The 16562-nt window shown below is 35.5% G+C and overlaps 1 protein-coding gene across 1 annotated transcript in view; it reads left to right on the forward strand.

Moving 5' to 3' along the window:
• Positions 1–16562, forward strand: part of LOC142228883 (sex peptide receptor-like) — a 99219-nt gene that overhangs the window by 49501 nt on the left and 33156 nt on the right. The window contains exon 3 of the mRNA XM_075299417.1: positions 8411–8472. Coding sequence (XP_075155532.1) covers positions 8411–8472 — 62 coding nt within the window. The remainder of the gene's footprint in view (positions 1–8410; positions 8473–16562) is intronic.

The following is a 16562-nucleotide window of genomic DNA, read 5'->3' on the forward strand; positions in this document are numbered from 1 at the left end:
TGCTAACTCCTTATGGAGAAAACATTTGGGAAATTTCCTCTTACAAATTGAATCATCTTTTCTCCCACTGTACATCATCTTTTCATATAACTTACAAGTCCCTTAATCTTATTTTTATTTCGTTTCAATGGCTCTATTAACCATGTTCCTTAATCTATATCTGTCCATAAAGCTCGAAAAATAATTGTATAATTAGATATAATGCATTTGGACGTCAATTGCCTGTTTCGTTATCAGGCTAACATGAAATATAATAAGCAACGATGAGCCCGTCGTAAAACTAGGAAAAAACACGACTAATGTACGCGTTAGAATTGTTGTTGTATCCTGGAAACCAGTTTCTGTTAATCGTCATATGTTGTAGTTGACTGTAGAAACAATAAGCATTGTTCGACTGTTCACCACTTAGGTGAATTCTAACAAATTAGCTTTCTAAAAATAAATTTCGTGTTGTTGCATTACTATGTAACAAAACGAAATAAAAATAAGATTAAGGGACTTGTAAGTTATATGAAAAGATGATGTACAGTGGGAGAAAAGATGATTCAATTTGTAAGAGGAAATTTCCCAAATGTTTTCTCCATAAGGAGTTAGCATAAAGGGCCCAAAATTGAGTTATCTCTCCCAGCCAGATCTATACTAAAGGCTGTGGAAAGGTTCATTCGCCCGAACCGAAACATGTACAGTCCAGGCGTGTATAGATTGGTATCTGGCGTTTTCTTTTCAATGGCTCTATTAACCATGTTCCTTAATCTATATCTGTCCATAAAGCTCGAAAAATAATTGTATAATTAGATATAATGCATTTGGACGTCAATTGCCTGTTTCGTTATCAGGCTAACATGAAATATTTTCTAAAAATATTAAATATTTTCTAAAATTAACTAAATGTTCTCTTCCTGGTGGGTTAACTGTTTTTTCAGTGTAGCCACCGTGGTGCAATGGCTAGCATGCCCACCTTGCATACACAAGGTCGTGGGTTAGATTCCTGCTTCGACTGCTACAGCGGTGGATTATTTCAAAGCTTCTCTAAGTGGTTTCACTGCAATGTGGAACGCCGTTTGGACTCGGCTATAAAAAGGACGTCCCAGTAAAAAATATTTCAGCAGTAAAATTTAGTTGCGCTTTTTGGTATACAATAAAGTAGGCAGTGCATCCACACTGCATGTATCAGCGGCAATAACGTAAACGAGTTATCAAACAAGTTTATGATCATTTGTTTACGTTATTGCAACCAATTCATGCAGTATAGATGCGCGAAAGGTAGTGCTGTTTTCCTTCATACCAATAACAATACTGCTCACTTCTGAGCAATACTGTTATTGAAATGAGCAATTATATCAGCGCTATGTTGAAGCTCATATAAATCGGGACATTGCCCACAAAAATCAGCGCTGATTCGGTTGTTTTGTAAGCAGTTGGTACTGCCTCTCTCCCTTACAATCCTGCTGAAATAGTGCTCCATTTTTTGCTGGGGTCCCTTGTCATTGGGCTTAACATGGAATCGGGCAGCACTCAGTGAAAAGAGAAGAGTTCGCCAATGTGGTATCACAATGGACTGAATAGTCTAAGTGAGCCTTATACATCGGACTGCCACCTAATCTAACCTAACCTAACCTAACCTAACCTATCGGTCGATAGGTATACACAGAAAAAAAAAATCAGTTGCAAAATGTTGCTAACACTAACTTATATTTATTACTCAAAATTTATTTTGTTTTAGTTTGTTTTTAAAATTTTTAAGAATCAAAGCCCAAAGAATTTTTCTTTATTCCAAGTATGTCTCAAAAATTGTGTGAACTAAATGACATACAAATAAGTTCAATGGTAACTTAAGCAGAAGAAGTGTTTCGTACACTTCTCAAAAATAGTAAGAATGTACTACATCGTGGTTGAAATGGAACACTGACAAAAAATATTGTCGTGAGGCCAAAGATTTCATGTCCTTAAAATACAAATGCAAATTTTGCTTAGCTTATACGGTGTTCTCACCAAGCATGTTTTGAGGTTTGAAATGTTTTCCCTTTATAAGCACTTCAAAACGAGTCGTTTTCGCCATACTAAAAAACAAGTTCAAAACACAAGTTTTCCTCCAAAACACGTCAATTTTAGAATGTGAAGCGACCTAATTTGGAATATACCCCGAATAACATACCCTATTCAAAATATATGTCAAAATATTGAAAAAAGTTAAAAAAAAAACAAAAAAAGAATAAACAAAGGCTTTTAAGAACATGGACATGTGAAAATAACATAAAAATTATTTGGACATAGGTTGTAAATGTGAATTTCTAGTTTCCATGGTAACTGTCAAACTAAAACATCTCAACGCGGTGTGAACGGTGAAATGTTTTGGAAAATGAATAAGGAAAACGAGTCGGTGGGAACATAGCGTTAGAAGACGCATTTCTCTAATATAAAGTTTTTTTCCTTGTCCAAAAGACGATAAACTTTTCAATGAAGTCGTATTGTCCTTATAATTAAGTGATTTGACTTAAAAATGGATATCATAACATGAAAGAACAAATTTTTGGGCTAAGGTCAACTTGACTTCAATAATTCATAAAACTTCTTTGTCTTTAAATTTGTTGTATTTTTGCATCCTGACTACAAAGCAAAAAATCGTTCAAAAATAGGACATGTTTTTCAACACTTTATTTTCAAGACGTTTTTTACTTGAAATATAGCATAATTTCTACTGGAAGTCGAGTCTGAATTTAGAAAATAAAGTTATCGTTAACTCGTTTTTAAAGGACTTTGATATCATATGAAGAAAAAACAAGTATACACAGCAATATGTTCGGCCGGGCCGAATCTTAAATAGCCACCACCATGAATCAAATATAGGGTTTCCTTTGAAATTTCAGGGGGGTTTGAGGACAAATCAAGCAGAGCAGTTCAACCAGTATACATCCTGAAGATAAATTTAAAGATTATACCTATGAAGACTATATCAGATTCTCGATTTATAAGAACCATTTTTGTTTGAGTTTTAGAGGAATCATTAACATCTCTTGTAAGTGTACAAGAAAATTATAAAATAACGTCTTGATTTGATATCTTAAATCTGTAGATTTTCACCCGAGAAGTAAAATCTGCGCCTTCCCTTAGGAAGTGAAATCGGTCTATATGGAGGCATTACCAAATGGACCGATAAAAACTTAATCCGATACACGGTTCTGTCAACCTTAAATACCAGAATATTTACAATTTCAGGCAAATCGGATAAAAACTACGGCTTCTAGAAACCCAAGGAGTTAAATCGGGAGATCGTTCTTATGGGGGCTACACTAAAATATGGACCGACACTCACTGTTTTCAGCACACCTCTTTATGGCCCGAAAATATCTATAGATTTCCAATTTCAGGCAAATTGTATAAAAACTATGGTTTCTATAATCCCAAGACCCAAATCGGGAGGTTGGTTTATATGGGGACCATACCAAAACATGGACCGATGCTCACCATTTTTGGCACACCTCTTTATGGTTCTAAAATACCTCTAGATTTCGAATTTCAGGTAAATTGAATAAAAACTGCGGATTCTAGAAGCCCAAGAAATAAAATCGGGAGATCGGTCTATATGGGGGCTATACCAAAACATGAACCGATACTCACAATTTTTGGCACACCTCTTTATGGTCATAAAATACCTCTAGATTTCAAATTTAAGACAAATTGGATAAAAACTCCGATTTCTATAAGCCCAAGACCCAAATCGGGAGGTTGGTTTATATGGGGACCATACCAAAACATGGACCGATGCTCACCATTTTTGGCACACCTCTTTATGGCCCGAAAATATCTCTAGATTTCCAATTTCAGGCAAATTGTATAAAAACTCCGATTTCTATAAGCCCAAGACCCAAATCGGGAGGTTGGTTTATATGGGGACCATACCAAGACGTGGACCGATATTCACCATTTTTGGCACACCTCTTTATTGTCATAACATACCTCTAGATTTCAAATTTCAGGCAAATTGGATTAAAACTATGATTTCTTTAAGCCCACGACCCCATATCGGGAGGTCGGTTTATATGGGGACCATACCAAAACACGGACCGATATAGCCCATCTTCGAACTTGACCTGCCTGCAGACAAAAGACGAGTTTGTGCAAAATTTCAGCACGATTGCTTCATTATTGAAGACTGTAGCGTGATTACAACAAACAGACAGACATACAGACGGACATCGTCTTAGAATTTCTCCCTGTTCAAGAATATATATACTTTATATAGTCGGAAATTGATATTTCGATGTGTTACAAATGGAATGACAAACTTATTATACCCCCGTCACCATTCTATGGTGGTGGGTATAAAAACTGAAAAAACGAAAAATTAAAATTTGCTTCCTAGAAGCAAGTACACAAAACCCAAATTTAAAAGAGAATTGTGTCTTAAAAGTATCCTTACTTGTATTCTCCGGAATCAATACCAAATTTTTTAAAGTAAAGACAAAATCTTTGGAACCGGGCATGCCTTTTTCAGTGTAATGATGTGACGCTTAAGATTTTTTCTTTACTTTTAGTTCATTTTAGTTTTATGAGGAACAAGCGTTTCGTAAAATCCACGTAAAAAAAAACAAAATTTTCGTTAATTTAATTAATCTCAAAGTTTGTAATACGATTTAGATCAATTTTCGCATGAAATTTGTCACGCGTTAGTAAAATGTAAATTGAACCCTCTATGCAAAATTTTAAGTAAACTGGAGTTAAATTTTGAACTACGGTGGCCTTATGATTCTTAATCTGAACCGATTCCAACCAAATTTTGCAAAATTTTTGACACTATTAGTTGTACTCCTTGTGCAAAATTTAAAATAACTCATAGTAAAACTCTGTCTTCTGGAGCCATATAAGTGCATATCGGGCGAAAGATATTTTTGGGAGCTATAGCTAAATCTCAACCGATTTCTTCCAAAGTCTAGAGGGTTATATTCTGACCTAAAATAGACACTTGTGCTAGACGTGAAGTTGATTGGACCATAATTGCGATATAGACTTTGATTACAAAAATTCGCAAAATTCGCATTCGCACGTCAATATTTTTTTCAGTAAGTGGTTTCACTGTTTTTATACCCTTCAGCAGTACTGTGGTACAGGGTATAATAAGTTTGTGCATTTGTATGTAACGCCAAGAAGGAAAAGTCTGAGACCCATCGTTTAGTATACCGATCGTCTTAGAATTAAATTCTGAGTCGATTTAGCGATGTCCGTCTGTCTGTCTGTCTGTCTGTCTGTCTGTCTGTCTGTCTGTCTGTCCGTCTGTCTGTCTGTTGATGTATTTTAGTGTGCAAAGTACAGCTCGCAGTTTTAGTCCGATTGTTTTAAAATTTGGTATGGGGTCCTGTTTCGGCTCAAAAATGATCCCTATTGATTTTGGAAAAAATCGGTTCAGATTTAGATATAGCTGCCATATATATTTTTCACTGATCTGGTCATAATTGGCGTGTATATCAACCGATCTTCCTCAAATTCCGAACATCCCAATATTTTATGAGTCTCGAAAAACTTGCAAAATGTCATCCAAATCGGTTCAGATTTAGATATAGCTCCCATATATAGCTTTCGCCCGATTTACACTCCTATGTCGACAGAGGCCAATTTTTTGCTCCGATTTAGTTGAAATTTTGCACAGGGAGTAGAATTAGCATTATAGCTATGCGTGTCAAATTTGGTGGAAATCGGTTCAGATTTAGATATAGCTCCCATATATAGCTTTCGCCCGATTTACACTCATATGACCACAGAGGCCAATCTTTTACTCCGATTTAATTGAAATTTTGCACAGGGAGTAGAATGAGCATTGTAGCTATGCGTGCCAAATTTGGTTGAAATCGGTTCAGATTTAGATATAGCTCCCATATATAGCTTTCGCCCGATTTACACTCATATGACCACAGAGGCCAATCTTTTACTCCGATTTAATTGAAATTTTGCACAGGGAGTAGAATGAGCATTGTAGCTATGCGTGCCAAATTTGGTTGAAATCGGTTCAGATTTAGATATAGCTCCCATATATATGTTTTTCTGATTTCGACAAAAATGGTCTAAATATCAACATGTTCCTTGTAAAATCGCCACTGCTTAGTCGAATAGTTGAAAAAAATGACTCTAATTTTCTTAAACTTCTAATACATATATATCGAGCGATAAATCATAAATAAACTTTTGCGAAGTTTCCTTAAGATTGCTTCAGATTTAAATGTTTCCCATATTTTTATACCCTTCACCACTACTGTGGTACAGGGTATAATAAGTTTGTGCATTTGTATGTAACGCCAAGAAGGAGTAATCATAGACCAATCTTTTAGTATACGGATCGGCTTAGAATTAAATTCTAAGTCGATTTAGCGATGTCCGTCTGTCTGTCTGTCTGTCTGTCTGTCCGTCTGTCTGTCTGTCTGTTGATGTATTTTTGTGTGCAAAGTACAGCTCGCAGTTTTAGTCCGATTGTCCTAAAATTTGGTATAGGGTCCTATTTCGGCTCAAAGACGATCCCTATTGATTTTGGAAAAAATCGGTTCAGATTTAGATATAGCTGTCGTATATATTTTTCACCGATCTGGTCATAATTGGCGTGAATATCAACCGATCTTCCTCAAATTCCGTACATCCGAATATTTTACGGGTCTCGAAAAACTTGCAAAATATCAGCCAAATCGGTTCAGATTTAGATATAGCCCCCATATATAGCTTTCGCCCGATTTACACTCATTTGCCCACAGAGGCCAATTTTTTGCTCCGATTAAGTTGAAATTTTGCATAGGGAGTAGAATTAGTATTGTAACTATGTGTGTCAAATTTGAATGAAATCGGTTCAGATTTGGATATATCTCCCATATATAGCTTTCGCCCGATTTACACTCATATGACCACAGAGGCCAATTTTTAACTCCGATTTATTTGAAATTTTGCACAGGGAGTAGAATTAGCATTGTAGCTATGCGTGCCAAATTTGGTTGAAATTGGTTCAGATTTAGATATATCTCCCATATATAGCTTTCGCCCGATTTACACTCATATGACCACAGAGGCCAATTTTTAACTCCGATTTAGTTGAAATTTTGCACAGGGATTAGAATTAGCATTGAAGCTATGCGTGCCAAATTTGGTTGACATCGGTTCAGATTTAGATTTAGCTCCCATATATATGTTTTTCTGAATTCGACAAAAATGGTCTAAATATCAACATGTTCCTTGTAAAATCGCCACTGCTTAGTCGAAAAGTTGTAAAAATGACTCTAATTTTAATAAACTTCTAATACATATATATCGAGCGATCATCATAATCATAAATAAACTTTTTCGAAGTTTCTTTAAAATTGCTTCAGATTTAAACGTTTCCCATATTTTTTTACTAACATTGTGTTCCACCCTAGTGCATTAGCCGACTTAAATTTTGAGTCTATAGATTTTGTAGAAGTCTATCAAATTCTTCCAGATCGAGTGATATTTAAATTTATGTACTTGGGACAAACCTTTATATATAGCCCCCAACACATTTGACGGATGTGATATGGTATCGAAAATTTAGATCTACAAAGTGGTGCAGGGTATAATATAGTCGGCCCCGCCCGACTTTGGACTTTCCTTACTGGTTTTTTACTAACATTGTGTTCCACCCTAGTCCATTAGCCGACTTAAATTTTGAGTCTATAGATTTTGTAAAAGTCGATCAAATTCTGTCCAAATCGAGTGATATTTAAATGTATGTATTTGGGACAAATCTTTATATATAGCACCCAACACATTTGACAGATGTGATATGGTATCGAAAATTTAGATCTATAAAGTGGTGCAGGGTATAATATAGTCGGCCCCGCCTGACTTTAGACTTTCCTTACTTGTTTTTGAATGTAGTGTGTACTTTATATTCAACCTGGCAGAACTTACGCCTGCCTATATTTGTGAAACAATAAAATCGCTTAAAAGTTATACAGTCTTAAAAGTTTTAACTTCCTCTAATTGACAGAATATCGCTTTCTCATTTTAATGGCTATTATCTTAGTTGGCGATAAAATTGAAAAAAAGGTCATTAATTAGATTAATAGTTGAGTTTTGTTTGTATTCCTGCAACATTGCTAAACAACGGCAAAGCTTCGTTTACAGATATCCCTATTAGCGTATTTCATCATCTTGTTGACAAAATTGAAAAGAGAAAAAATATTTAATTTGCCTCTTTTGTTCGTGCATAATTAATGTCCTTTTGTTCATTTCGAAAACTTCTAGGTACCTGGTAGTTTTTGTTTTTTACCATTATGTCTTGTTGCTATTTTATTTTCCCCATTGTAGCATCACTCTCTATCTCTCTCTCTCTCGCCCTCTCCCTGTATACTTAAGAAAATAAAAAGTCCTTTTTGTAATATGTTTTGTTTTATATTTTCATTTTGTCCTATTTCAGGTTTTGCCTGCAATCTGTCACACAGCGTCAATTTGGTTGACATTGGCCTTGGCCGTTCAAAGGTATGTAAAACGAATCTCTTTAATATTTAAAATTACCCAAACAACAAAAGCTCTACTAAATGGGCCTGCAGGATATATAGTGGTGGACAAACAAGGTCGAAAACATTCATTGCCAAATGTCATTCATTGACGAGGGGAAAAAACAAAAGCCGACATTTAATAAAATACACAAATTTGTATGAAAATAAATCGATTTAGTCTCCACATGAAGTGACGAAGGAAAAGAAGCAGGCAAACGTGTGGAATCCGTAGGCTGTTAAAGTGAAAATTGATGTAATAAGAAATGGATGAAAATTTGGAAGCTTCATTTAGAGATTGTAAGCAGAAAAAGTCGACCCTTCGACTATTTCAAAATTTTAACTAGTCGACTTTTCGAGCTGGAAAAAGTGGAATCGGATTTGGGATTTTTTGAATTTTTTCATGTTTCCGAGCCAATCCGAGCCAAAGAAGCGGTGAATTGAAGAAAGGATACTTTTAAGACAGAAATCTATTTTAAATTTAAGTTTTTCGTGCTTGCTTCTAGGTAAAAATTTTCAATTTATTCGTTTTTTTCTTCATGTGATATTTAAGTCCTTTAAAAAGGTTTTAACACAAACTTAAATTTTCCAATTCAGACCCGATTTCAAGTAGAAATTATGCTATGTTTCAAGTAAAAATCGCTTTAAAATAAATTGCTGAAAACATCTCCTATTTTAAAGCGCTCTTTTGCTTTGTTGTCAAAATGCAAAAAGACAACAAATTTAACGGCAATGTCATTAATTTTGAAGAATTTTGCAATTTTTTTTTTTTAAATAGGTATTCCGGGTATATTATGTCTCGGTACAGATTTTGATACATCCCCCTTATAAAGCCGCCCTCCGATATGGGGTCTAGATTTTGTAGGATTTTCCGAACCACAATTATGTTACCTGCAAAGTCCAAATTGTGTAGTCCAACTACACACATTCGTCGATGCTAGCGCGAAAGCATTTGCTGTTGTGTATTATTTCCGAATTGAGTTTGAAGGCAAAGTTGATATACGATTAGTAGCGTCAAGATCGAAGGTGGCGCCCCTTCAACCAATGTCCATCCCAAGATTAGAATTGCAGGCTGTAGTAATAGGAACGAGGCTAATGAAGACTGTAGAATGTCATGGGATACAAATAGAACAAAGTGTTATGTGGACAGATTCAAAAACGGTTCTAAATTGGAGACCCACGGAAATATAAAAAAAATTGTGATGTTCCGTGTGGCAGAAATATTAAATTATACAGATATTGCCAATTGGAGATGGGTGCCGTCAAATAATAATATAGCCGACCTTGCCACAAAATACAAACCACCAACTTATAACTACAAGGAGTGGTGCGAGGGCCCATTATGGCTACAGAAGGTGGAGTCGAAGTGGCCACATAATGCTACAGACGCCGAGTTCGACTATTTTTCTAGCTGGTTTAGACTTCGTCGTGCTATCGCTAACTGGTATCAGATTTTCGATTATTTATATATGAAAGGAAACAAGTAAGGAAAGTCTAAAGTCGGGCGGGGCCGACTATATTATACCCTGCACCACTTTGTAGATCTAAATTTTCGATACCATATCGCATCCGTCAAATGTGTTGGGTGCTATATATAAAGGTTTGTCCCAAATACATACACTTAAATATCACTCGATCTGGAAGAATTTGATAGACTTCTACAAAATCTATAGACTCAAAATTTAAGTCGGCTAATGGACTAGGGTGGAACACAATGTTAGTAAAAAATAATATGGGAGACGTTTAAATCTGAAGCAATTTTAAGGAAACTTCGAAAAAGTTTATTTATGATTTATCGCTCGATATATATGTATTAGAAGTTAAGGAAAATTAGAGTCATTTTTACAACTTTTCGACTAAGCAGTGGCGATTTTACAAGGAAAATGTATTTTGACCATTTTTTCGAAATCAGAAAAACATATATATGGGAGCTATATCTAAATCTGAACCGATTTCAACCAAATTTGGCACGCATAGCTATAATGCTAATTCTACTCCCTGTGCAAAATTTCAACTAAATCGGAGTTGAAAATTGGCCTCTGTGGTCATATGAGTGTAAATCGGGCGAAAGCTTTATATGGGAGATATATCCAAATCTGAACCGATTTCAAGCAAATTTGGCACGCATAGTTACAACGCTAATTCTACTCCCTATGCAAAATTTCAACTAAATCGGAGCAAAAAATTGGCCTCTGAGGGCAAATGAGTGTAAATCGGGCGAAAGCTATATATGGGAGCTATATCTAAATCTGAACCGATTTTTTCCAAAATCAATAGGGATCGTCTTTGAGCCGAAACATGACCCTATACCAGATTTTAGGACAATCGGACTAAAACTGCGAGCTGTACTTTGCACACAAAAATACACTAACAGACAGACAGACGGACAGACAGACGGACATCGCTAAATCGACTCAGAATTTAATTCTAAGCCGATCCGTATACTAAAAGGCTGGTCTATGATTACTCCTTCTTGGCGTTACATACAAATGCACAAACTTATTATACCCTGTACCACAGTAGTGGTGAAGGGTATAAAAATGAAAATAGTATACGATACAACGTGGTCCATATAAATAAGGCAAACAAAGAGTTTGCCTTATTTGTTTCCCGGAAGAGTATGCTGCAACACAAGTGGGAAAAGTTACGAAGGGAGCATTTGTTGGACTGCATGTTTTTATGGATTCGAATGGGGTCATCAGAGTGAAAAATAGAGCACAATATGCAAAGGAAATATGCGGGGTTCAAAAAGATCCCATTATTCTGCCGTGGAACCACCATGTTACACGTCTCATTGTGTTACACTCTCATGTATCTTATCACCACCTAAACCATGAAACTGTAATAAAAGAAATACGGCAACAATATTTTATAACAACACTGAGAGTCCTCTATAAAACCACTAGGAGAGGTTGCCAAAAATGTAAAAATGATTTAGCTAAACCAGTTTCACCTCAAATAGCTCCTTTGTCTCCAGCTCGTCTAGGTGCATATCAGAGACCGTTGACATTTGTGAGAGTGGATTATTTGGGTCCTATTTCAATAGTATCTGGCCGGAAATCATTAAAGCGTTGGGGTGTTATATTCACTTGCCTAATCATCAGTGCTATACATATTGAAATAGCACACACCCTAACTACTGATTCTTTCCTTATGTGTTTGAGGAATTTTATGGCAAGGCGAGGTACACCTTCCGAAATTTATAGTGATAATGGAACAAATTTTCGAGGCGCCGAAAGATTTCTCAAACAAGAGTTGGAAAAAATAAATTATAACGATGTGCAGAGTGCCTTGAGTTTTAAGGGAATAACCTGGAGGTTTAATCCTCCCACAGCTCCTCATATGGGGGGAGCGTGGGAGCGGCTGTTAAGGTCCATAAAAACAATTCTTTATAAAATATCACCGTCACACAAATTTTGTAAAGAAAGTCTACGTTGTGCTTTGATGGAAGTCGAGCTTATAATAAACTCGCGCCCTCTTACTTATATCTCGCTGGAAACTCAGGATGAAGAAGCAATTACACCGAATAACTTCTTACTAGGTAGCTCAAATGGGTCGAAACCATTTTGTAGTTCGGAAGATCTAGACCATAGGATGTGTCTCAAACAGCGAAATATTTGCTAATTTATTCTGGCGTCGATGGGTAAAAGAAATGATCCCAACATTGACTAGAAGGAATAAATGGTTTGAAAAGGTCAAGCCGATTGAAGTTGGAGATATAGTTTTTGTTGTTGACGAAAACGCTGAGAGAAATTCATGGCTAAAAGGAAGAGTTAGTAGAGTAATAACAGCAAAAGACGGGCAGGTGAGAAGGCCAAAAGTCAAGACTATTAATGGAGAAATAGAGCGCCCAGCTGCAAAATTAGTAGTGCTTGATATCGGTTTGAATTTGAGGTAAGATTTTTAAAATCTTATCGGGGGGAGAATTGTTATTCCTTCTCTGCGTGTGTATTACAATATAAACCGATAGACATCACATTTTACATATATTTGGGGGATACTAAGACAACATTTAATTCAAAAATGTCAATCGAATGGAATGAAAATTGTGACATCAATTCTATCAAGAAAACAAATCGGTAGATCGGATTATATGGGGACTATGCCAGAATATGGACTGATATCATATTCATCACAGCCACCAGTCGCCAGAAAATTTTGGGACGGGGTGACATAAACAAAGATTTATTTGTCTTTTAAAGTCTTTATTTGTTTTGACAAATAAAAGAAAATTCCATTGGTCTAGAATTTCGCATATTTTTTTGTGTGTATATATCACAGCTTGACAAACGTTTCGGTTTCATTAAAAGTTAATTTCTTTTAAGGCAAATATAATAAAACTTAATGACATGACTTGGATTGTTTTCACCTTCTTTTTGAAAAACTTTTTTTTCTGCCATTCTTTCAATTACATTAGCGTTAATTTCCTTAGCCGTTGTTTTACACCAAAGTCAGTGATGCACATCACAACAGAAAAGCTAAGATGAGAACTTGGAAAAAGTTTGCGGCTTGAAAATGTCCTTTTTTCATTGTTTGTTTTTGTCTTATACCCAAAGCAATAGGAAAACACAAGACACTTTTCATGTCCTCCAAGAAGAAAGGATAAAAAAACCATTCTTGAGACCCTAGTACTAAAAAATTTGTATCGACTATAAGGTTATATAATATATATAAGTTACATATATAAGGGATGTAGATCTAAGAACTCGAAAAATTGGGTTAACTTAGGTTGCAGTGGCAAAACATTTTATTTTAGACTCAATGCGATTATTTTAGTCCGATACAACCATTACAAGTATTTATTACAAATAACAGGTTGGCAGATAAGTCCCCGGTCTAACAAAGAAAAACAATTTTTTTTTTGCCAAAATTCGTTTTTATTATTCAACATAGTTCCCTTCAAGAGCGATACAACGATTATAACGACCTTCCAATTTTTTTGATACCTTTTTGGTAGTACTCCTTCGATTTTGCCTCAAAATAGGCCTCAGTTTCGGCGATCACCTCTTCATTGCAGCCAAATTTTTTCCCTGCGAGCATCCTTTTGAGGTCTGAGAAAAGAAAAAGTCGCTGGGGGCCAGATCTGGAGAATACGGTGGATGGGGAAGCTATTCGAAGACCAATTCATGCATTTTTGCCATCGTTCTCAATGACTTGTGGCACGGTGCGTTGTCTTGGTGGAACAACACTTTTTTATTCTTCATATGGGGCCGCGATTTCGACCTTCAAACGCTCTAATAACGCCATATAATAGTCACTGTTGATGGTTTTTCCCTTCTCAAGATAATCGATAAAAATTATTCCATGCGCATCCCAAAAAACAGAGGCCATTACTTTGCCAGCGGACTTTTGAGTCTTTCCACGCTTCGGAGACGGTTCACCGGTCGTTCACCCAAGTACTATAAGCAACCTGGTCACTTACGGTATAAATACAGAAATCCCTGGCAGTTATAAACCACCGCTATTACATGGAAATAACGATTTTGGGATATAAATATATGGACCTAACAGACACCAGCTTACCACTAAATAAGCTATATTTCCCAAACTTTTGAGAATTTCTCGGTTAAACAGGGGATGTAATATTTCTCTAAGACCCCATAAAGTATATATATTCTGGGTCGTGGTAAAATTCTGAGTCGATCTAAGCATGTCCGTCTGTTGAAATCACGTTAACTTCCGAACGAAACAAGCTATCGACTTGAAACTTGGCATAAGTAGTTGTTATTGATATAGGTCGGATGGCCGGATTGGGGCCAAATTGGACCACTTTTACATATAGCCCCTAACCCCAGATTTGGCTTGCGGAGCCTCTTAGAGAAGCAAATTTCATCCGATTCGGTTGAAATTTGGTACGTGATGTTAGTATATGGTATCTAACAATCATACAAAAATTGGTTTATATAGGTCCATAATTATATATAGCCCCCATAAAAACCGAACTCCTGATCTGACGTCCGGAGCATTTTGGAGAAGTAAAATTCATCCGATCCGGTTGAAATTTGGTACGTGGTGTTAGTATAGGGTCTCTAACAACCGTGCAAAAATTGGTCCATACTGGTTCATAATTATATATTAACCCTATATAAACCGATATCCATATTTGACCTCCGGAGCCTTTTGGAGGAGCAAATTTCATCCTATCCGGTTGAAATTAGGTACGTGGTGTATGTAAATGGTCTCTAACAACCATGCAAGAATTGGTCCACATCGGTCTATAATTATATATAGCCCCCATATAAACCGATCCCCAGATTTGACCTCCGGAGCCTCTTGGAGGAGTAAAATTCATCCGATCCGCTTGAAACTTGGTACGTGGTGTTAGTCTAGGGTCTTTAACAACCATGCCAAAATTGGTTCATATCGGTCCATAAGCAAATATAGCCTCCATATAAACCGATCCTCAGATTTGGGTTTGAAGCCTCTTGGAGGAGCAAATTTTACCCGATTCAGTTGAAATTTGGTACATTGTGCAAGTCTATGGCCGCTAACAACCATGCCTAACTAGGTCCATATCGGTCTATAGTTATATATAGCCCTCAGATAAATCGATCCCCAATTACACAAAAATTGGTCCATATCAAGTTCAAAATTGTATATAGCCCCCATATAAAGCGACCGCCATATTTCAATTATGGCTCTCTAATTACCGCGCAAAAGTCCATATCGGTTCGGAATTATTTGTAAACTAACCTATCCACCATGTTCTGAAATTCGGAAACGCAAATCGAAAGAAATTATTTTTCTGCTAACGATAAAATAGAGATACTCTCGGACTCCAATACAATTTTAGTTTGAAGTTCTCATCAGGGTTGCCATTTTGGTCCGATCGGACCAAAATTGGTCCAAACAATTTTTAATTTTTAAATTTGGTCCGATGGTCGGACCAAATGGAATTTGGTTGATTTTGGTCCATTTTCGTCAAATCAGTAATTTTTCAAAATTTTCTGTAGACATAAAATTTTTACAAAATTTTCTGTGGAAATAAAATTTTGAGAAAATTTTCTGTAGAAATAAAATGTTAACAAAACTTTCTATAGAAACAAAATTTTGCCAAAATTTTCTATAGAAATAACAGTTTGTCAAAACTTTCTATGGAAATAAAATTTTGACAAAATTTTCTATAGAAATAAAACTTTGACAAAATTTTGTATAAAAAAAAAATTTGACAAAATTTTCTATAGAAATAAAATGTTGACAAAATTTTCTATAGAAATACAATTTTGACAAAATTTTCTATAGAAACAAAATTTTGACAAAATTTTCTATAATAATAAAATTTTGACAATATAAAAAATAAAATGTTGACAAAATTTTCTATAGAAATACAATTTTGACAAAATTTTCTATAGAAACAAAATTTTGACAAAATTTTCTATAATAATAAAATTTTGACAATATTTTATATAGAAATAAACTTTTCTATCGAAGTATAATTTTGGAAAAATTTTAGCTCTTAAATGATATTAATTTAATTTGGAAAAATGGTCCGCTGGTATGAATTTTGGTCCAATTTCGGAAAAATGTTGGGCCAAAATAAAATTTCATTGTGGCAACGCTGGTTCTCATTAAAGAGAACTATATTACTAAGATTTAAGTTGCAAAGTTTCAGGGTTAAGAAATTATTGCCAAACGAAAATTGTTCGATTTGCGATTGCGAATTTCGGAACATGGGGGTATATATACCTTTTTTTTTTTTGCCTAATGTTAAGAAGTGTTAAGATACCTTGCCATCGGTAAGTATTACCACAACCCAAGTAATTCGATTGTGGATGACAGTCTTTCGTAGAAGTTTCTACGCAATCCATGGTAGGGGGTACAAAAGATTCGGCCTGGCCGAACTTACGGCCGTATATATTTGTTGGTGTTCGTTTGAAGCAGGGTTTAAACTCACGAGCCCTTGTATGCAAGGCTGGCATGTTTGTTTGTACATCTTCGCTTTAGGTATTTTGTTTTTTAGATATCACAGCCTGCAAAGACAGATAAATTTGATCTTATCTTATTGCCGATATATGATGCAGATGAAAAACATCTCCAACCGGATTAAAAAAAAAGCGATTCAAAATTAATCCC

The sequence above is a fragment of the Haematobia irritans genome, chromosome 3 (assembly GCF_050003625.1).
Source record: "Haematobia irritans isolate KBUSLIRL chromosome 3, ASM5000362v1, whole genome shotgun sequence".
Classification (NCBI taxonomy): domain Eukaryota; kingdom Metazoa; phylum Arthropoda; class Insecta; order Diptera; family Muscidae; genus Haematobia; species Haematobia irritans.